The 24,232-nt window shown below is 36.9% G+C and overlaps 1 protein-coding gene across 1 annotated transcript in view; it reads right to left on the bottom strand.

Moving 5' to 3' along the window:
• Nucleotides 1-15,896: 15,896 nt before the first annotated feature.
• The window catches only part of LOC136253936 (death-associated protein kinase 1-like), a 58,898-nt gene continuing 50,562 nt past the window's right edge, over nt 15,897-24,232 (bottom strand). The window contains exons 11-14 of the mRNA XM_066046594.1: nt 17,215-18,898; nt 16,787-17,157; nt 16,620-16,688; nt 15,897-16,319 (exon numbers count right to left, since the gene is read on the bottom strand). Of these exons, the coding sequence (XP_065902666.1) occupies nt 16,003-16,319; nt 16,620-16,688; nt 16,787-17,157; nt 17,215-18,898 (2,441 nt within the window). The 3' untranslated portion in view covers nt 15,897-16,002. The remainder of the gene's footprint in view (nt 16,320-16,619; nt 16,689-16,786; nt 17,158-17,214; nt 18,899-24,232) is intronic.

The following is a 24,232-nucleotide window of genomic DNA, read 5'->3' as shown; positions in this document are numbered from 1 at the left end:
CTAGATATAAATATGTGACTGTTCTATTTAGTGCTGAGCGATAGTAAAAATTTTACTATCACGATAGTTACTCATTAAATATCGCGATAGTGAGTACTATCCCGATAGTTTATGAAACACTTTGCTCTTAACAAAGTCTCGGTTGTATAACTATGATTTGTAGTCATATAGAAAGTTATTTTGCATGCACAGGACATTTGTTAATTAACTGCGTGGGCGGCCGATGGAATATGGACTTTTGGTAAAGCTTTTACAGGCCACTCCTTTGTAAGAAAGCTGGTAATACCAACTGTAAAACAGTATTGAAGGGTTGTTAATACCATTTTAATGCAGGTCTGAGCTTATCATAACTATCACGATAGTGATATCCCTACTATCGCGATAACGATAGTGATTTACTATCGCGATATATCGCACTATCGATACTATTGCTCAGCCCTAGTTCTATTAGGGTGACTGCTGTGTTAGAGTATAGCCTGCAAGATGTGCGTTTGCCCAAAAAATGGCGTGGTTTCAATCAATTATAGAGTATGTCAAGTCAGCCTTCCAAATTGAAGGTGTGTGGTCACTGAAATACAGCTAGTGCAAAAGGGGTGTGTCATCGTGGTTTCAATCGATAGATCGATAATGTGTAGAATGAAGAATGGGCGTGATCTTGTGACCTATCGTGAAGCTATCGAGTATCAGTACCTCCGTACAGTACCCTCCGTCATAGATTATATCAGTAAAGAATATAATCTATTCCTCTGTACAGTAGCGTAGTCTAAACGCCTTAAATAATCCTGTGGCATCTATTATGCTGCTTAAAGAAAGTATTGATACGGAAACTTAACGCCTTGATATGGTTTCGTTGGATGAAGAAGAAGACAAGCAGCCTGATTGAAGTTAAAAGAAAAGGCGCAGAGGGCACACACTTGTCAGAACCCCAAGAGGCACACCCCACTGGTGAGTTTGTTGTTGTTGCAAAAAATGGTGGCCATGCACTGCTTCGTTTGGCCTCTAGGCTTGCGACTGTAGTCAGTCAGTCAGGCAGTCAAGCAGTCAGTCTAAAATTCAAGTTTTGGCAATTTTTAAAATTCTGTATCCAGCCACCTGTAAGCATTTTGTTGCATTTAATGCTGTTTTAAGTATTATATGGACTAGTACTATTCCGTAAAGGTGATTTTTGTCTCGTAAGATATCTCTAGGATGATTTTTAAAGGTGGGATATTGGACGGCACGCAAAAATTTCACATGGACTCCTACTTAGATAAACTTTACACCACGTCTGCCTGCTAGTCTAAGTAAGACCTATAATCTCAGTAGTAGTAGCATGTTCCATTTACTTTACCAGTTACATCAATTTCCATATCACAAAAGCTTTGGACTTTAACTATACATACTTTGCTACGGAAATGTACACACTCCCAAAAGTACATAAAATGGTTTAAAAGGTACAATATGGCAGTGATTTTTGAATGATTTCTAAACACCAGTGACACAAGTTACAAAGCGGTAACCATAAAATATGGTCTGTCACATAGTTACTCACACACCTCTATGGAATATTCCACCATTTATCACGGCAGTGGATATATTCACTTTTCACAATTTCTGCTACTAGTTTACCATTTCTCCCAGTGCATATTGTGCATGTACCTTTTGGGGTTCCAACAAGTGTGTGCCCTATGCCCCTTGTCTTTCCTTTTATCTTCAATCATGCTGGTCGTCATCTTCATGAAATGAAACCATTGAGGCATCAATTTTCCATATCAACACTTCCTTGCACAGCAGATTTAGATGCCACAAAATCATTTAAAGATCTTACGCTACTACAAAGGGTACTGGACACTTGTAACTTCACGATAGGTCCAGGACTACACCCATTCACAATCTTAGTTAATTAATAATGACTGAATGCAGAGACCACATCTCACATCTATTTACTCGAACACAATGACCACCCCTCTTATTAGTCTAGCAGTATGGTAGTACTGTTGAAGTAGGTATCCCTCCATAAGTGACATGTAGCACCTAAAATTCTGTTTTTAAAAATCATCCTAGAGACATCTTATACGACAAAAATCACTTTTATGGTTTAGTCCATCTCACATCAAATACAGCATTAAAAACAAGAAAATAGTGCTGAGCGGTATCATCTTATACTATCACGGTACGGTATTGCAGTTCAATAATGTGGTATGATTAAATTATTGTTTAACCACATGCTATCTTGTTTAGCAGGTTGACAGTGCTCAGGAGCTGAAAGTAAAAACAGTTTTGTATAAATTGTGTTTTTACAGTGAAATAAGTTTATGTATGATGTATTACAATTTATGTCCAAATAAACTTAAAACCTTGAAGTGGGTAAGAATATAGTTAAAACAAGTTACAACAACACTGTGTATACATTACCAAATACCAATCATGACATATCTAGCCATTTAAATTTGTGGCCAAAAATATCATATTGTTGACTTATCAGGCTTTAAAGATTCTCATTTTTGACTAACTAAATGACCACCAATACTGAATATTCACTCTGAAGGAACACTTGTTGCACATATCCCTAAATATTTTCGTGCCATGACAGCCAAGAGTGGCATTTGCTTCCACTTAAGCCTCCACCATTCCAGAGGTAATGAATCAAGCATACTGCATGTACATATCCACTTCACATTTTCAGTCTTTCAGATACATTCAGTGTTGTCGTGGATGTGGAACTCGATGAGCTAGCTCCTAAAACTTCACTGAACTTTCCTTTTTTCTTGCTGGTTCAGGGTCACTCTCAGACTCTGCAGTTCTTGAATCATGTCAACTTCATAAGATTCTACTTCTTCCAGCAGCAAATGTACAGCAATATGTTCTGAATCAAATCTATCCTTAAATTGTGGGTCAAGAGATTACTTAACCTAATTCTAGACTTAATGACTTATATAGCTGATAAGATGTAACAGAAAAGGGGCCAAAGTAAGGAAAAAATCCTTCCAACCCCAGGATTCAAATTGCAGGTCACTCAATATCTAGTCGGGGCCACACTCAGTCTTCCTCCAAGAGGGATGGATTTTCTTCCTTACCACCAATCAACTTGATAAGAGGCTTAATGGCAAAGCAGCCTCCAACACTGGCTGCAAGACATCAAGATCTTACCAGGTGGGTACTAAGTGAGACACCCTTCTGTCTTGTCCCAGGACTGCACGGACAGTAATTTGCTGTTCAACTATTGTTTTAATGATTTCAACTTTTGAGCCTCCAACACTGGCTGCAAGACATCAAGATCTTACCAGGTGGGTACTAAGTGAGACACCCTTCTGTCTTGTCCCAGGACTGCACAGACAGTAATTTGCTGTTCAACTATTCTTTTAATGATTTCAACTTTTGAGCCCCATCTAGTACATACATCACCTTTCAACTTTTTCTGTGGCACGAATTTCTGTCAGATCCGTATCTGTCATTTATGGTCCATTATGTCAACACAGGTTGGGATTTGCAAACACATTGTTTGCAAGCACAGAAGATCACACTGGTGTACAACTACGGGACACTTTAAGTGTAACATTAGAGCAATGGGCAATGAAAACTCACTGCGCCATAACTACAGACAGTGCCAGCAACATCAAACTAGCACGTCAGCTACTGAAGTGGAAGAGATTAAGTTATTTTGGTCATAATTTGGATTTGGCCATATACAAAGGTCTGAATGATAGTAGGATTGAACGGATAAACGAGTATTGTCAATATGTTGAAAAGTGGTGGCAGCATTTTCAAGCAGTTGGAAAAGACAGAGGGACTTGAAGGAAACACAGGTAGGTACACGAGGACCATAGGTCTGCAGTTCCAGAATAGTAATTGGCTTCATCCTTTAAAGTTGACAACACATTCTGCCTAGTCTCCTCATACAGCTGGGATTGCAACTCAACTGAAAAAGTCCTTGCAAGGAAGTTGATATCACGGTTGGATGGTCTTGACCATATCTCTGAAGCCTTCCTTGTCCACTGTACACACTGGGAGTATATCCTTGACAATGAAATTAGTAACCGCACATGTAAATTTACAATATTCTTTCAAATTTACACCAAATACTGTGGTTTTCTGTACACACTCTGAAAGAGTTTGCTGACTGATTTAGGGAATTTTTGACTGTTCTTATTGGTGTTGATCTGGTCTCTTTAATCAGGTCTCTGTATTTACTAGCATGACTAAACTTCAAATGGTTTACTAAATCACTTGTATTTGTCCATTTAGCTGAAACACTTTTATAACACAACCTACACATTGGAGTATCACTATCAGTAGGGTTGCCATCTTCGTCTAGGATGAAACCAAAATACTTTCAAACCTTTGAGGTGGTGTTTTTCTTCGTGACAAGCTGTACGGCTTCCCAATCATCTGCCACATCACTCTCGCTATTGGAAACATTGCTTCTGTCCTTGGTTCTGGATGTGAAACTGTCTGACACCTCAGCACGTGGCAACACCATTTAACTATCATAAATTTTCACTCTTGTAATAAGGTAATTTAGTTATCATAGTTATTATATTGTGGTTTTTACAATATGCTGATAATCAGCCGGTTGAAGATAGGAGGTGGTAGCCTCTAACCTGGGCATTTGTGGTACCCTTAGCTTTAAAAGTGCCTTGAGACAGCTTTTGCTCGTCTCCCCAGGGGACGCAGATTCCAGTTTTGGTGGGTTGGTGGTGGTATCTCCTGTTTCGGGGATGAGATTTGGAGAGTGGATAGTGTCCTCCACAAACAGATCATCCAGGAATAAATCATCCTCTAAGTCATCTGGGAAGGTTGTTTTATTCATCCTGCTTGGGAATGGAAACATCTGTGTGCATGTACGTGTGTGTGTGTGTGTGTGTGTGTGTGTGTGTGTGTGTGTGTGTGTGTGTGTGCTTTGTGTGTGTGTAGAGAGAGAGAGAGTGATAAATTGAGCTGGCAGTGTCATATGTGTACGCTACCAGTGGAGTGGCACTTTGGTAAAAGCGGTTTGTTTAACAAACTCTTCCTTAGCAGTGCATAGCAAAGTAATTGAACAAATTACAAAAATTTCATGAATTACAAAATACGAGTTAGCTAATAATATTATTGTACAACCCAAAACTACCCTATTGTAAAATAGTAATACATAGTTGGTAATTCATAGTAGCATATACTGTCTATAGCTAATTCCAGATGAGTTAGCTAGCTGCATGGCGCCTGGTTTTTAGAAGTAGCACAACTGCTTTTTGAGGGGGTGGTGGCCTCAACAGGAAGCTATATAAACACCTAACCGCAACAGGAAACCATAGAATTCTAACACATTTCGAGGATGAGCCAGCTATTTTCCGACATCAATAACATTACATTAGAGGATGATTTACTGACGGACCTCAATCTAGACATCATCCCTGAGTCACAATCAATGAAGCCTCCTTCAGATGCCAACCAAGTCACACCCCCGGAGGAGGCAGGCAAACGCCACCTTCATGCTCTCTTGGAGCTTAAGACACTCATAATTAATCCGAGGTTTGAGGCCACCACCCCCTCAAAAAACTATTATACTGTGGTTTTTGCGATATGCTGATAATCAGCCAGTATTAAATGTTACTACTGTGGTTTGAACAAAATACCGTTAACTGCTCAGCACTACAAGAAAACACTCACAAGCAGCTGGATATAATTTTTTTAAATAACCAAAATTAAAATTTTTGTCAGCCTGCCTGCCAACTTTACTGACCAGTTGCAAGGCTGGAGGCAACACACAACCACCATTTTACGCCACAATAACAAACTCGCCAGTGGCATGTGCCTTTTGGGGTTTCGATGAGTGTGTGCACTACGTGCCATGTCTTTCCCTTTTATCTTCAATCAGGCTGTTCATCCTCTTCTTTATACAATCAAACTATATCAAAGGTGTTAATTTACCATATCAACACTTTCCTTAAACAGCCTATTAGATGCCACAAAGTTATCCAAAGTATTTTTTCACAAATGGATTGAGGTCACACCATTAACAGATAAATAGTGGTCTAGCACAAAGACTGCTCCTCTGAACAATCTATTTACATGATAACTATGACCACACACCCTTATTGTTACTCTAGGTGTATTTATAATGCTAGCACCGAGACAGTGAAAAATGAAATAGTGATACGTTCCTGATAGGTGAAAGGCTGACTTGAGATACTCTAATACAGCAGCCACCCTCATACGTATGTAGAACAGTTATACGTGTATAGCTGTATACTATAATAAAAATATATATTTTAGTTATCAATTAAGAGATAAAAATTAGAGAAACAAACAAGAGAAAAATGATGGTATTACAAGCATAACTCATTGGGAAAATTCCTACTTTTGCATTGAACAAAATAATTGCTACAGTGGAACCATAGATAATGTATGTGTTCCTAATGGATTGGAAATGCCCGTTAAATTATTTTCCTATCCTAGTTACAGTGCACCAATACATTGGGAAATTTGTTGAGTGACTGTTTGGCTTTTTCTCGCTTGTTTGAAGGCCAGTTTTATGGCGTGGACATTCCTTTTACATTGCTTATTGTGTTGCGTTGCATACTAAACAAGAACACAGCATGTCTGTGGGCAGTGGGAGAAATATTGTTTGCAACAGGTGACAATGGCAGGTAAGCACCAGCTAATAATTCAGCAGCAGTGCTATTAGCCAACTTCTAGTCACCGCATTTACACAACCAAAGAAACGTGTGATACATTGAAATAAATTTTATGCTACAGTACTTCTCAGCTTGAGCTAAACAATAGCACAAAGTAGTGCCTGTTTTCTGACATTTTATCGAAGCAGTGGAAATATACAGCGAAGCAGTGAATATCTAGCTAGCCCACTACACTCTACCTGCTACAAGTGGTGTAAACAGCAGCAAAGAAACAATGCTACACTTTCTGTTTCTTCAGGAAATTTGCACAACCGTTTTGAAACACCATATTCAGTCACCTTCGAACTTGAATTTTCTTACGCTGTTGTTTACTACTCTCCAGTGTCCAGCCTCCAATTAGTGTGGATGGCAACTAACCCAGCTGTAAACAACAAACACTAATTCGCTGGTTACGAGAACAGCGAAATCTTCCACCTGTCAAAGCCATAAAGCTTACGTGCAATGAAACAAGCGTGACATCACTATGTAAATAATACAGGCATTTCCAATTCATGTGACATACATTATCTATGGTGGAACCTCAGTTATCCAAATCTTGGGAACAGGATGATCCTTAAATCTGAAAAAAGTCCATATCTTTGAAACTGTGTATAAATAACTTTTTAAAAAGCACAAAAAATTTTCTCAGTATTATTCAACTACCCTAATAGAACAGTCACTAGCCTAACAGAGCAGTCATTTCCATAGTTCAGTTAACCAAGAATCCAGATAAGTGGGGCAAACTTTCTTAACTGAGAATCCATTTTTACATATCGAGTGGGGTGAACTTTCCTAGGAAATGCTTCCATGATTATCTTTTAAAGTACTGCATTTACTTCTGCATCTCGAACTTGATTACTAAGGAAGAAAACCGATGAAGATCCTTTTGTAAATAGATTGCCCTTCTTGGAACCTACAATGTACTTGGAGAATGGCTTGTGCAGGAATTCCTTTTCAAACAAAGGCATGAATTTGTTGAATGCAATTTCTCTGGCTTTATGGATGTCTGGGCTAAGCAAATCAATATGAGTTGCTACCAGGAGAAACTCCGAGAGGTCTTCATCAGAAGTGCTCCTCTTTCTGATACGGCAACTGATCAGATCCATCCAGTATGTAATGGTGTGTAAACCTGATCTTGCTGGACTGACGTCATCTTTGTAGTGGCACTCAAGGGTATCTTCCAGTAGCTTGCTAGCATCAAACACTATTAAGCAAACTACCTCATTGGATATAAACAAATAAACAAGCCATGGGTATGCTGAAACATCTGCTTCCCCTGCACACTTGTTATATTGAGTGACATAGAACTTTGTATTGTGGGACTCATTTTTGTAGTGGTTGCTAAGCTGAGTATATTTGCTAAGATAGACCAGTTGATTTATTAATTGATAAGTTTAACCTCTCAATGATCGGCACAGCTGCTCTTCCTCATTGGAGGGACATACATACAAGCACATACATAAACATATACAAACAAGCAAAATACACACAGTACAATCCAAACATACATAATAACAGAACAATAATATGCATACAAAAAAACAATACAACACACATGCAGTTGGTTGTTACTAAAGGATAATTAAGGCACAAAAAATAATTGTTGGGCAATCGTGGATGCGTATTTTTATCTACCGTGTATCAGCCTTTGAACAGGCCATGGAATAGTAAAGTTACTACTGCTGCGTTGAAATGTTAGTAACTTACAGTCCTAAGTACTTAAATTAATATAATAACTTATTTACTGTCCCAATAACAAAGTTAGTTGGCTTAACTTAGTACAAAAATGCAAAATGACAACAATATAAACTCCATCCCACAGTTGCAAGTTTTCTAGCATTGTGTGTTGAAGCATAGTAATGTATTAATGACATTTTAACATATGGATAACGTTCTGATGGCTATTAGCCCATGCTGTTAAAACCACGATTGATCTTCAGATGTTACTGTATAAAACAAATGGGATGAGTTCTCGTTAGCTCTTTCACCTATTAGGTGAGTGCGCCCCAAGTGATATATATATCACTTATACCATGGCTGCATGGTATTTGCTGATATATATCACCCGTAGTCCTTGGGCTGCATTCTCAGGCTTTGGGTGTATATATCAGCAAATCCCTCGCAGCTGTGGTATAACTATTAAATATATCAGGCAATCCGTTGTCGCCATGGTATAAATTACTTGCAACTAGTGAGAAAATAGCATCTGGGGATAAAACCCCTAGATACCTTGTACTCTAGTCTGTGTTTATCACAAATCAAATGTTAGCATTACTGTTTTACGATGTATTACAAAAATTACCATGTAAGAATTGCATAACGAATATGTGATCACTGTGTATGCTTATACTGGAATTTTGGAAAAGAGCTGAATTATCACTCCCATACAGTGACCAGACATGGGGCCAAGTACATGAGTACTTATACTTAAGTACAGATTTGAAAGTACTTGTACTTTACTTAAATACTTTCTTAATTCCCCCAATGTACTTGTACTTATACTCAAGTACTTTGCTAAGTACTTGTATGTACTTGAGTACTTAAAGTACTTGTAAGTACTGCAAACATTGTACGTAGTTTGTACACAGTGGGTGTACAATGAGAATAACAGAATTTTATGAAGGTGTAGTTTACAACTTCCTGCAATTCTTCTACTGCCTTCCCCAACCTTACTATGTATCATGTTGCCACGATTAATGATGTCATAGCATTCTGGCAAATAAAAACAATGCTGTTGTTCAAGTCAGTGCATTTTAAGAGTTTAACAGAGAGATTGGTTGACAAAAACCAACCCCCCTAGGCACACTTACATACTACAACACACTGAATACAGCATATGTTTCACTACAGCAAAATGTACTTGTACTTTACTTATATAATTAAGTACTTCCAGCATGTACCTGTACTTTACTTAAGTACTCTCTGGATTGCTGTTGGAGTACTTGTACTTGTACTTGGAAAATTCAAAAGTACTTGTACTTTACTTAAGTACTTTTAAATGTACTTGGCTCCATGTCTGACAGTGACACTATAAATTGACCGACCCCCTTGATCCTAGGACCACCAGAAGAGATCATTTTGTATAACTAATGCCTATTCTCAGCAGAATTTCCTAGTGATTGTATATAATTGGAACAGCATTTAAATGAGCAAGAGCGTAGCCAGAAAAAAGAGAAGGTATTTAAGGTACACAATTAATTTATTAGAGTAACTTGATCATTGTGATGCTAAATTTCTCTATTGAAATTAATTTTACCAAAACAATTGCCTTGGTTGTGTCTCAATAGTAGGCATCCCAATAATGATTGTGCTACTGTTATAACACATTATCTTATTTATTTATTTATTTATTTTTACACAACAATAACATAATATATTTGTAAAATACACACATAAATTTGTATCACAATTTAATCAGACAAAGATAGCTTTCCCTCACACACCACCAGAGAGAAGTCTGTCAGATCTCTCTGGGGTCGACCAACGGTAGAGCGACTGCCACAAAGATACATAACGGCTGAGGGAGAATGACAATCTGCAGTGAATAAAAGAGATAACAACATAATTCTGGCGCTGCTTTGTGGCAAGAAGTGAGGCTAGTCGTTTGTATGTAATTTCTGTTGGTTTGCTCATTCCACCTAAAGCAGAAACATGAGAGGTGTGAATGATGCCCTCTCTACTTCATGAACACATTGTTCATAAGTCCTTCAATTCTCTCAGTCATGTGACTGAGAGAAATGAAGGACTTTTAGAAATGTTTTGTTTAGCATGTTTTTATGCCACATCAACTGCTTTGTACATGTCATCATGTATAGCTACTACTTCTTATCAGGACTGGGCCCCAGTATACAGAAGTATTTGTGGTGGAAGAAATATGTCACTACATTACAGTTGGTAAGATATACATACGTACTAGCAAGTACGTAATAACATGAGCGACTTTCTCTCTTGATACGAGTATAGCTATGAGTGTTTGACAAATCAGTATTTGACTTTGCCCACTAATTTTTTGAACTTCAAGAAGGGACTTAAAAAGTGTTAGATCTACAAGTCTATGAATTTGAGTGTAGGAATAAAAGTAATGAAACAATAGATGTCATTTACACCTCAGTCATATATTTATAGCCATGACTGACTGTCCCTTATTTCATTCAAATTTTAGAATTCCCAATTTTCCTTATACCTATTTGTTTATTTTTTGGAATATAATAAAACCACACATACTGCATCAAAGGAAAGAATGGCACCAGATATACATAAAAATTAATGTCATGTCTGAATATATGCCCCGACTGTTATTTACTGAAAAGTGAAGTGAGTGTTGTTCCACCCATTACAAAGAAGAACAGTACAAGAAGCACCTCTACAGTCACAGTGGTGGGAGATCCATTAGAAAAGCCTTAGATATCACCTGATGGATTGTTGAAACCAAAATCCAAGTTTATGTACTTAAAGAAGTAACTTGAAGCCACAAGAAGTATACTCATTTTGCTTCATTTTGTCCCAAAATCACTTGATAGTGCTCTACCCTAACACCTTCATATGTGGTTAGCACCTCTAAAATAATTATCATTGTGCAACTACCATACCACAGAAAATTTTGACAAAAGTAAAAGTTAACAAACCCATAACTTTGATAAATTAAAAATGCTGATGAAAATCAAGAAATGATAGATTTAAACACATATATTTAAAGGCACTTATGGATACCGTATTTTAAATTCCATGGCATTTATTGTTGTAGTTCCAAAATTGATGCGGTGACTATTCAAACTTGACCACCACTCGATTCAAAACTATTTAATTTCAAAATCAATTGTGAAATATGGCTACTGTTGAGGGTGTGGCATTTAATACATATGGTTTGCATGCATAGTACTGTATAGTGGGTAATATTCAAAGAGTTTATATTTTGGATTTTTCAAAGAGGCTCTTGTCTTTAAAAATAAATTCCCACAATAAAATGTAACTTGCATTCACGTGATCAAATATTTTAGTGTCAACATGTAGTTGCTTGTGCTTTGTCTCAGTGTTACTGTTAGTGATTTTAATGGTATAGTACCATTGCTTCATCAATAACAGCTAGTAAGCAGAACTGCCATTTTTGGGAATTGACAACATCATCTACTACAATTTGGTATGCATGTTTAAGATGATAATTGATACTGGTTGATTAGAATTTGCTCCACTCAAGACTTCCCTAGTCCTCTCTCAGTGCATAGGGATGGGCATTAGCTACTGCATAGTTGTTAGAGCAAGCATGCATGCATATCTTTTGTAATTTGTGAATTCACCCAGATTTTGAAATGTACACTCCTCAAAATTTATAAATTTTTGAAATTCAGATTTTTGCCTCTTCTGCAACATTTTCTGCTTTGAAAATAAATCACTATATGCTAGTCTAACAATAGTTTTGTTATTATGTACATGTGTGTTGTTACAGGTGCAGTTTGGCATTATATTTGCCCTATCTTTTTATGCTTACTATCGTGCTGATGAACTCAACTGCAGCTATCCACAAGGACTACTCCTTGCTAATGTCATATACCAGTGTACTCTCCTTATGCTGTTCTCACACTTCTTTGTAAAAACCTACCTCCTGCCCTCAGGTAGATCTAAGAAGACTTCAACTAGTCAAGCAGTGGCTAATGGAGATCCAATCAAATTAAAAGAAAACTAAATGTTGACCATGTGTCTTCTTGTTAGGAATTTTGATGAGTGTATAAATAAAATGTATTCAGAGGAGTGTGATAAGTAATAAAAGTTATGCTTGATATATATTCACCAATTATAATTGTGATATTTATTAATTTTAGTGGTGATGACAGTTTGCATGTCAGTATACAAAATTTACATTATGCATGTATATACACCACACATTATTACACATGTCTATAAGTTTGTGTATAATATTATATTGAGTAGAAAGTTGCTAAAAAATGATCTTGAAGTGAAATAGTCCTTTGTTGAGCAACATTCAATTCACAAACTGGTTTTGCAAGCCCAATTCTGAACATGTATAGCTATACTGCAAATAAATTTGCTTGCAAATATACTTGGTTGTGCAACCAGGCATAAACTTCCAAAACTTTTTATTCACTCACCCACACATTTATTCTATATCCCACTAAATACATTCCACAATGTCCATTATGCTTTCATGCAGCGCTCTGCTCATACGTATTTCATAAATTTACTGGTTATACATGTTTGCAGTGTCTCAAAGCACTTTTATAAATTAATAAATAACCTAAGTTCACTATGTTGTAAAGCAAACACTAACCAAAATCTCACAAACCTCTCCTACCAATTTTAGGCAGGTCTATCTTCTTCAGAGAATAACGAGTAAATGTATAAATTATAAAGCATGTGAAACTAGATGCATTTTTGAGACCCTATGGAAATAACAAAATGGCCGTAACTTACTATTTTTTTTTAAAATCTGGTCCTATGAAATGTTGGGTGTAATGAGTACTTGTATATGTTACAAAATTATTGCCAAACTTAAGTATATGAAGCTAGATATGAAAAAACTATATATTATATTATACAAATCGCAGCATAATTGTGGTTATTGCTATGGTAACCTGTGTACTACTAAGTAGATACATGGGCATGATGATGTGCAAAAAATACAGAATTAAGATATCTGGTGTAGATCTCAAAAAATATGAAATGATTTAATTGTTTGGAAGTTTACGCCCATCTAGCTTCTCAGAGCCCAAACTCTTAATATAGGATGGGGAGTGAGTGAATTGTTTACAAGTAGTTTGAATAAACATAAACTGTATTATAGTTCTCACCCTGCCCAGTGTCCACATCATCGTATTGTGCATCACCATTGCATGGTGCTGAATGCAGTTATGGAACAACTTTAGTGGATCTACAGTAATGTATGGGATTTTGAGATCATGTGAGCTATTTCTAATAAAAATAATTTACCCTCCTGCACTGCTATTTTTGGGTATTGGTGGATGAGAAATTAATTAAGGTTGTGTCCTATATAAAAACAATACTGCTATTGCAAGAAGTCACATGTCATCCTTATAATAATAATAGTTGTAGCACAGCTACAAGGGATTTTCCCAAGTGCTTGGGCATAATTATATCAAACAAATCATGAGTAATCATGGTATACATCTTGGGTGTGTTCATCCAATAGGTGAAAAGACAATGCTACTCCACCATTTTGTAAGCTCTCTGTGCTCTAGACTAGAGGACAAGAAATAGAACTTTGTTGTAATCATCATTGATAACTACTCTACCAGTATTCAGTACCCTCGTGCAGGCCTAGCCTTTTGGTGCCACCCCTTCCTATTTGGATGAATTAGATAATAAATTAATAAATAAAAAAGTAGTAACACTTTATGACTGCATATTAACTGTTAGCACCTGTAGCTGCAGGTGCAGTCCAGGCAATTACCGTTCCCTCTATAAGGACATGTGGCTGCAAAGGCATTTCACTCAAGTTATATCACAGCTGAGGCGGCTAGTGTTACACTCCTTGCAGCGCTTATGAGCTCCTGCTACAATTAACTAAAACTGCAGCACCACATTGATCTAACACAAAAACTACAGTTGACTGGCCAGAGGATGCTAGAACTAGAACTAAAATATCATTTTTAGGTGACCAGGATAAAACTAACTAAAATCATATGTGCTAGGACTGAAATGAATTTGCAGTACTACAACAGCTGTACATCTTGTATGGGAAACTGCATCAGTTTAAAGAACTTCTTTAGCAAGTGTAAATTTTTGTAATAAATGCTGAAATTAAATGGAGTCATATACATCCCATTTGGTTGAGATATACAACAAATGACTATCTATACATTATACAGTTCCAATTATTAGCTATAATATGTGTGAATGGCTGCACATGTAATCATTAATATGTGACAACAGCTTTCTGTATAACTCCTCCAGCCAGGCGTATTAAATTAAATGGCATTTTGGATGATTTAATATGAATATGGTCTCATTGTTTTAAGTCAGCAGTGAAGCTCCAACAGTACTCTATGTATAAAAGCACCTCAATATGCAATATGTGACCGAATTTTGGAAAATCACCCATATGGGTGTGCATGAAATAATTAGAATTTTCATGTTTAGTGGGTTATTATTGTGAGCAGAGGAGAGTTATAAAAATATTTCTAGAATTTTCTAGTAATTTAAGGTATTGAGAATGGCTTAAAACAACCAACAAGTAGATTTGCACTATAAAGCTTGTTATTTGGTCATTAAATGTTTTAAGTGTCAACAAGTGCCCAAATGGGTGATTTTCCAAAATTTAGTCACATATAGGAATAATGATTATGCAGTCAGTCAGTATATTAGGGGTTGAATAGAAAATCTAATTATCTGACTGATTAGTATGTGACAAATTGTATGCCAATAGCAGTACACTATGGGCAGGAACGAAGGTCAAATTTTAACCACCAAAGCTTCTTGCAAGAAAGCTACTGAAGCTTTGATGAGTATGTCACATTAGTAATTACTAACTAATGATCATAATTGATGGGTATACACCCATATGGTCTAACACTTTGTTGCAGCTGTTGTACAGGCTCTAGTACAACTGCTTAGGTTGCAATTCATTGGATAACTGATTTGCATGCTTCCAGGAAGCAAACAGCTTTTGACAGCTTATAGTATGTTGACGTTGAGCTGAATCTTCAAAAACATTTAATAACTCATGGATGATGCAATTACACACAATCTTGAAATTTGGCTCAATTGTAGTACTGCTTGACCTGTTACAAAATATTTCAAAACCTTGTTGTTCAAATGTTTGACAATATTTATGGCCAATCAAAATTTTAACAATACATTTCCTATGGGGAAGTCATATAAGTACAGTGTCCATTACAGCCCTTTCCTGAACTTGTAATGGAGCCAAAAACATACGTGTCTGTTGCTGACACCTTTGCTGTTACCAATAATCATCTGGTTGGCTGAAATGTAAACTCTGTTGAGAAAGAATCCACTTTTAATTTTTAGTTGTTTTTCAGGATTCAGCTCAACGTGAACATACTACAGACATACATCACACACTGGTTTCAAAGCTTTGTCCCAGCACACCCTTTATGTTGCAATAGAACAACAGTTTTTATGACACAAATGTTCATTCCATTGTTACCACTGTGATACAGCGTTGATTACACAGTGTATTTCCCCTTTTCTTTAGTTTGAGTCCCTGACAGCACTTGCCAGTGGCTCTCAGTACCTTTATTTGTACTATTAAACATTAATAATAATAATAAATAACATTATAATGATAAATCTAAAACAATGTACAACAAAAGTATCAAAATCAACATATTACATGTTTAAGAAAATAGGTAAGTGCAATGTAAGCATAAAACGGTCAAGTTTTTGGGTTCAACTGATTTTTCATTTCTCCAGCAAGTTTAGCCAGTATGGATGAGTATTCACTTTTTTGCATTACTTTTATTAGTTCATGAAGTGACTCATTATCTTTTACTGCTTTGTCCAAAAAATGATCTACTTTCTGAGCTGGTGTAGACTTTGCCTTTATTTCAGCCTTCAAATCACCAGGTAGCAGATCAGCAGCCCCTAGTGCAGCCATAAACTTCACGTCATCTATCGGTAGAGTTTCTAGCAGTTGTTCAGTAAATTTTTTTAGGATGTCTGTATAATTCTTTGCTGCACTTTTATTCATAGCTACATCAAAAACGACAATGTTAACACTACACATGTAGCTAATAAGAGATTTATTATGTAAGTGTTTCCAGTGATTTTTGAGTCATGTTTGAGTCATTTTTAGATCTCAATTTGACAAAATTCGCACTGTATAATTTATTAAAATATTCTGCTACATCTTAAGTAGTTGCTGCATTTAAATAGTGCACATGCAACAGTAGCTTAACATTTATGGTACACTCTTGAAAAGTTGAAATATCCAATAATTCATTATATAATATTAATAACACTATTATTATTATTATTAACAAATTGTCTTACCTTGACTTTTTGTCTTTGTGGTTAACTGTACAGCTGAGGTGGCAACAGATGTGGCAACAGATGAGTCAACTACAAAAATGAGTAAAACAAATTAGAAAGTTACAACCATCACTTTTGTGGACAGTACTGATATACAGCATCAGTTACAAGTTTTATTACACACTTACCTTGTGAAAAAAGACTATGATATTTGGTCATGTCAACATAGTTACCAGTAGTAACACAGGATACCTGCTCTTCTTCTTTAACGTCTTCCATCTCAATACATTGAGGATTGCTGCATCGAGGACAAGGGAAGTAACATTTCACTGGATTAACTTCAAATGTTGCAGCCATTTGTTCTTGCATCAGATCATCAATGAAATCATTGAGCAATTCAATAAGCATCTTGATGTTAACATGCGCTTCAGATATCTGTGCTTGTGAAAGCTGTGGTTTTGGGATCATGGTAAGCTCAATGGTGTAGTCTTTGTCAATTACTCTAACTTTATACGTCAGTAGCTTTCCCAACTTTAGCCACACCCATCGGTAGGATAACCTACAAATACCATCAGCATACATGTTAATTTTTAATAAAACCACAATCAATGGTTACCTTAAATGACCATAGTTTTGTTTTCCATTCCAATCAATACATTTTACAATCAATTGATCCACTACGCTGTCTGGGATGAACTCACCAGGAAAATAATACAGTGCCTGGTAGCAAGAATCTTCAGTTGGTATAAATGGTAGTTGAGGAAGAAGATGAGGCACAAGATACAGCTTCTTGCCAGCAGTAATTTTCTTCTTTCCTGCTACGGATGAACCTGTGATATCAACCATTAAACGGAACTTCAGTAGCAGTTCAACAACAGCTGCCCAAGTAAAGTCCAGAGATTTGAAGCCTTTGTTAACTTCAGCCTTCTTAAATTGTTCCACACACCACTCAAGTAGTTCTTGTCTCAGAAGGCCTTCCTTACTCCTTTCATTTGCAAAGCTTCCAAGGGTTGCTCCTGTAGGTCGGCATACCAGGTTGGTAAGGATGTACGTCAACAATTTAGCCAACCATTGAGGACACAGGATGACAATGTCTTTCAAAGCAGATACTTCATGGAAGTATAGCACTGTGCCTTTTTGGTGGAAATACTGAAGAACCTTTGACACTTCTTCAATGCTTGATGAAATACCACAGTCCTTTGCTACCTCTTGAATTTGTGCAAAGTTAGCAACACTCAACCTTTCTTCATGCACCAGCAGCATTAACTTTCTTTCCATTTTCACATATCGAGTGGGGCGAACTTTCTTAGGAGATGCTTCCATGATTATCTTTTGAAGTGCTGCATTTACCTCTGCATCTCGAATTCGATTACTAAGAAAGAAAACCGATGAAGATCCTTTTGTAAATAGATTGCCCTTCTTGGAACCTGCAATGTGATTGGAGAATGGCTTGTGTAGGAATTCCTTTTCAAACAAAGGAATGAATTTGTCGAATGCAATTTCTCTGGCTTTATGGATGTCTGGGTTGAGCAAATCAATATGAGTTCCTACCAGTATGAAGGTAGGAAGGAACTCCGAGAGGTCTTTGTCAGAAGTGCTCCTCTTTCTGACACGGCAACTGATCAGATCCATCCAGTATGTCATGGTGTGTAAACCTGATCTTGCTGGACTGTCGTCATCTTCGTAGCGGCGCTCAGGGGTATCTTCCAGCAGCTTGCTAGCATCAAACACTATTAAGCAAACTACCTCATCGGATATAAACAAACCATGAGTATGCTGGAACACCTGCTGCCCTGCGTAATCCCAAATGCCAATATACTTTTGTAGGGGGTCATACTTGCTCAACATTGCTGGCAGCTGCTTGAATTCCTCAATGGTTAGAAAATACATCGTGTCACCACTTGGAAGTTTCAGCATTGGCAAATCCATTTCTGGTTTGGATAAAAAAGGGGGCTCTGCTGAGGCATCAGGAGTAGGTGTAGCTGTAGAATCAGTATTGGGCATTTTTGGAGATTTTGGTTGGCTTGTGGCACAGTGGTGGGCTTCATGCAACAATTGCTGTTGTAGACCATCTATTAATTCTTCTTGCGTGAGTGCTTTCCAGTCCATGGTGCTCTTTACCACAACCTCCATTTGATTTGCTCCCTCAGTAGGTGGTCTATTCTGAAACTCCTGTCCTGTGAGAGTATCACTGAGACAAGTCTTCCCCGAGCCTTCAGAACCGATCATGGCTACTCGTGTGTCAAGCGATGACATTGTACTCTCTAAGTATGCCTTGTTAATATCACTGTGTGACAAGCCTGTTAATAGAGAAGAGTTGCTGTAAAGAATGCAGTGAGTGTAAAAGATTTTTGTGGCATATTGCTAATTTGCTAATAAATTAGGAAAACACTAATTTCATTTTCATTACTACTTTATGAACTTCCACAAATAATTACTAAAACAATTATGGTTTATGACATGTACAATGTTTTATGGAAAACTTGTGCATATAAAACATGGGATGTTCTATTAGTATTAAAACACATCTATTATTTTGGCATGTTTTCCAATTTTATTTTGCATAAATTATCATAGCTATTCACATGATGTAACAGCATCTCATAAATATATGCATTCTTGGGAAGACCTATTTCATTATCCTTACCAACAATCGTCTGAGCATCAAACTCATGTTTCACATGAAACATATACACAGAAACTGGATGCCAAATAGGCCTTTTTGTTAAACTAACCAAAATATGTCATTAGTACTAATTACTTCCTTCACTTTTCCAGAGTGCGATATTGCTAACTACAACTTGCGGTTCCTGTATAAAAATATATATTTCTAAAAAAGCTGAAACTTTTTCATACTACCGTATATGCAACCCAAGTTTCTTTAGATGTTAGATGCGGTCTTCCTCTCTCAGGAAAACGTTGTCTCATGTTTCGATAACTCATCTTTGAGTTGTATAAACGGCTGTTCATGTACTTAATCACTCTGTAGTTAATGAAGCCACTGGTTATAATTCTAGTACTAATGATAGTTCACTACCGTTCTCGCCACTAGTAACAATTCAAGTCAAGCTAAGGATAGCAACAACAGAAAATAGTGGCCTTAAATGCCTGGAACAATGGTGAAGGTTGACTGAAGTTCAACAGTAAGCAAGAGTAAATATTTTAAAGAGAAGATACACTGAAACAAATAAAGCTATCATTATCGTACTGTATGGTAGGGACGACGAAGATGTGGTCGTGGTCTACAAAGATAAATCAAGCCAAAATCATCTTTGCAAACCCTTCACGGCCACTTGACAGTATTGGTCAGGTATAACCAAGTCCAAACATGCCTTCAGAACGACCAGAAGCATTTTCGATTAGGTGCTACGAAATTTAAAAAAAAATTATTTTCGCGAATTTTCTACTGCCTCACTGCCTGCCTGCCTGCCTGCCTGATGCGTTCAGTCAAACGTAGCGGAAAATTGGCTACAGCTAGTTGAAAATTCCAACTTCTTCGTGTACTTGTGGTTAATAACTATTGTACACTGAAAGCTGCCTAGTCTTCTCTGTTACTAGGCACTAGCTAGTAGCCTATACAAGCGTACAGTGTTGTGATTACAGATCTGTAGGTGCTTCCTTCGTTGGGATTTGACACTAAGTGGATATTTCGAAGGCGTATGGTGCAAGTTGGCAAGTAAAGATCCCACTTGTAGCCGAAGTAGAGGGTACATTGCTTCTTCAATTGTAACATGACTTGTGTGTGTAACCTGTAGTGCTAGAACTAAATTTAGGAGAGTATACGTAATTTTAGAATTTCAATGGCTTCAACTACACCACCACCTTAATTTATTATGTTCATAATCCAATGGCTATTGCTGATATTATCTCCTATGATCTCATCTTGATACTAAAAGTGTTTTGTTTACAGTGTTACACCAAAGTAGAGATTGTACCACATATTTAATGTTCCATCGCAACAGTTGTACAGATTTTACAGCACACGGATAATTAATAATCTTACTAGTTGATACACATGCGCATGAGCTTCGTGTATAATATAAACTATAAATATACATAGATTGCTTTCAAATAATGAGATTGTAGCTACGTATGTACTTACAGTATTTCTACAGGTGAATTTGTAACTGTCTATATGCATGATCATGATGTGTGAGAATAATTTAAAAATTGTTGAAATTAGCTTGTTGAGAACTTTAAATAACTAACCCATGGCACTATTCATTGCCTTGTGAATAGTACCAATATCTCATTTACTAAACTACCAGCTGACTTAAAACTCATTACCACCCCAGCAATCCCATCTTGTTTCGTAGCTTTTTTCAATGATCCCTATTCCCCTTTTAAAACTTTTAGCTTTATTCATCTAGTTTGTGTACTTTTTATTAAATCCAGTAATGGATTTGTTTTATTGATAATGATAAATGTTGTAGATACATAGAGCAATTTTACATTAGCTGTCAAGTTCAGTGTAAGCTTTGTTGCAGACACAGTTAACTGCATTAGTAGAGTATTTACATGACTGCTCTTGGCTATGGACAAGGGTATAATACTGAGCTATTTACCTGTCACAAGACATGGAACACTGACAACCATATAATCACAAGTTAAACAGTCACTAGTTATACATTTATTATTTCAGCCTAGACTGTATACTATAAGAAGAATCACAACATTCATCATGTAAATAATACACCAACTATTCACGGTTTGTGCTAACCAACACATGTACTGTACTGTATAACATGACCACTCAACTATTCACGGTTCGTGCTAACCTAACACATGTATAACATGATCACTCAAGTTCATCGTAGCTGCTATCTTGTTATGGAACTCCCTTGATCCTACTGAACAATAGCGAATTCCATTATATGTAAAGTAGCATTCTCATCACTACACTCACGAGTGTTGTTAAAGTCATCATGTTGATATGTATATGTACCATGAACGTTGGAACCAGGGGGTTAGGGGGGCCATGGCCCCCACATTATTTTTCAAAAGTACATTTTGGTTTCCACACTTTTAGGGCCAAGTAGCTCAGGTTACCATTGATACATTCACGAAAATCCATTAAGGGAAGACATGCAACCACCATAGAACAGCAATGTCTTTTGAGGCAGCACCAGTCTGTGGTGACTGCACAGCAATTATCAAGCCATCTAATGTATTAAATGCAAAAGTGTCTGTAATTATATTTCTGTTTAGTCCTGGAACATGATATCTGCCGTTCAAATATTTTTCTGGAGCCCATGTAGTAATGAAAAGTTTAAACAGTAGAAAGATTGCCACATTTTTTGCATTATCCATGATGGCAACTATTTAATTCAAAGGTGGCAACAGATCTAAGAGGGTGGTCATTTGCAACAGCATGTATAGAAAATTGGGAAGCGTATAAAATTCCGAGAAGAGTTGGATACCCGGGTCCCCTTGTCCCAGGTCCACTGCTTTTACCTACCCAAATACAACCACATAGCTGCAATATATCACCAGGTTGTGGTCATTACAGATGCTGGTGATACAGGTACACAAAGGGGAGGTGACTTTGGTAAATCTTTGGGGTGGTATCTCCTAGCAACCAAGTGACAGTTATTGTTAGCACTACAAACAAACACTTGTGTCTGCCCAAAAATTATTATGGTTAGAAATCATGCCATTTGTGCAGATTTTGTCATTGACTGACCATTAATTTAAGGACAAAGTATAGTCAACTTAAACATTATATATTAAAAATTATAAATTTAAAAATAAAGTAGGAATCCAAGTGATAAAAAGTAGTGAAACAAGAGAAGAACGATGGTAGCTATTACAGCATAGCTCTCCCTACTTTGACATGATATATCCATTATTTTGTGCTCAATGCCAAAGTAGGAATTTCCCACCGAGCTATGCTGTAATAGCTACCATCGTTCTTCTCTTGTTTCACTACTTTTTATCACTTGGATTCCTACTTTATTTTTAATTTATAATATACTAGTTTGTTTAGTCTTTTTGTTAAGGCATATATACAGCTAGCTATAAATATGTGACTGTTCTATTAGGGTGACTGCTGTGTTAGAGTATAGCCTGCAAGATGTGCGTTTGCCCAAAAATTGGCGTGGTTTCAATCAATTATAGAGTATGTCAAGTCAGCCTTCCAAATTGAAGGTATGTGGTCACCGAAATACAGCTAGTGCAAAAGGGGTGTGTCATCGTGGTTTCAATCGATAGATCGATAATGTGTAGAATGAAGAATGGGCGTGATCTTGTGACCTATCGTGAAGCTATCGAGTAACAGTACCTCCGTACAGTACCCTCCGTCATAGATTATATCAGTAAAGAATATAATCTATTCCTCTGTACAGTAGCGTAGTCTAAACGCCTTTAATAATCTTGTGGCAACTATTATGCTGCTTAAAGAAAGTATTGATACAGAAAATTAATGCCTCGATATGGTTCCGTTGGTTGAAGAAGAAGACAAGCAGCCTGATTGAAGTTAAAAAAGAAAAGGCACAGAGGGCACACACTTGTCGGAACCCCAAGAGGCACACCCCACTGGTGAGTTTGTTGTTGTTGCATAAAATGGTGGCCGTGCACTGCTTCGTTTGGCCTCTAGGCTTGCGACTGTAGTCAGTCAGTCAGGCAGTCAGGCAGTCAGTCTAAAATTCAAAGTTTTGACAATTTTTAAAATTCTGTATCCAGCCACCTGTAAGCGTTTTGTTGTATTTAATGCTGTTTTATGTATTATATGGACTAGTACTATTCCGTAAAGGTGATTTTCATCTCGTAAGATATCTCTAGGATGATTTTAAAGGTGGGATTTTGGACGGCACGCAAAAATTTCACATGGACTCCTACTTAAACGGTACAACCGTACCGTTTGATAAACTTTACACCATGTCTGCCTGCTAGTCTAAGTAAGACCTATAATCTCAGTAGTAGTAGCATGTTCCATTTACTTTACCAGTTACATCAATTTCCATATCACAAAAGCTTTGGACTTTAACAATACATACTTTGCTACGGAAATGTACACACTCCCAAAAGTACATAAAATGGTTTAAAAGGTACAATATGGCAGTGATTTTTGAATGATTTCTAAACACCAGTGACACAAGTTACGAAGCGGTAACCACAAAATATGGTCTGTCACATAGTTACTCACACACCTCTATGGAATATTCCACCATTTATCACGGCAGTGGATATATTCACTTTTCACAATTTCTGCTACTAGTTTACCATTTCTCCCAGTGCATATTGTGCATGTACCTTTTGGGGTTCCAACAAGTGTGTGCCCTATGCCCCTTGTCTTTCCTTTTATCTTCAATCAAGCTGGTCGTCATCTTCATGAAATGAAACCATTGAGGCATCAATTTTCCATATCAACACTTCCTTGCACAGCAGATTTAGATGCCACAAAATCATTTAAAGATCTTACGCTACTACAAAGGGTACTGGACACTTGTAACTTCATGATAGGTCCAGGACTACACCCATTCACAATCTTAGTTAATTAATAATGACTGAATGCAGAGACCACATCTCACATCTATTTACTCGAACACAATGACCACCCCTCTTATTAGTCTAACAGTATGGTAGTACTGTTGAAGTAGGTATCCCTCCATAAGTGACATGCAGCACCTAAAATT

This window comes from Dysidea avara, chromosome 4 (genome assembly GCF_963678975.1).
Source record: "Dysidea avara chromosome 4, odDysAvar1.4, whole genome shotgun sequence".
NCBI classification, from domain to species: Eukaryota; Metazoa; Porifera; class Demospongiae; order Dictyoceratida; family Dysideidae; genus Dysidea; species Dysidea avara.
This window is presented reverse-complemented; position numbering and strand designations above follow the sequence as displayed.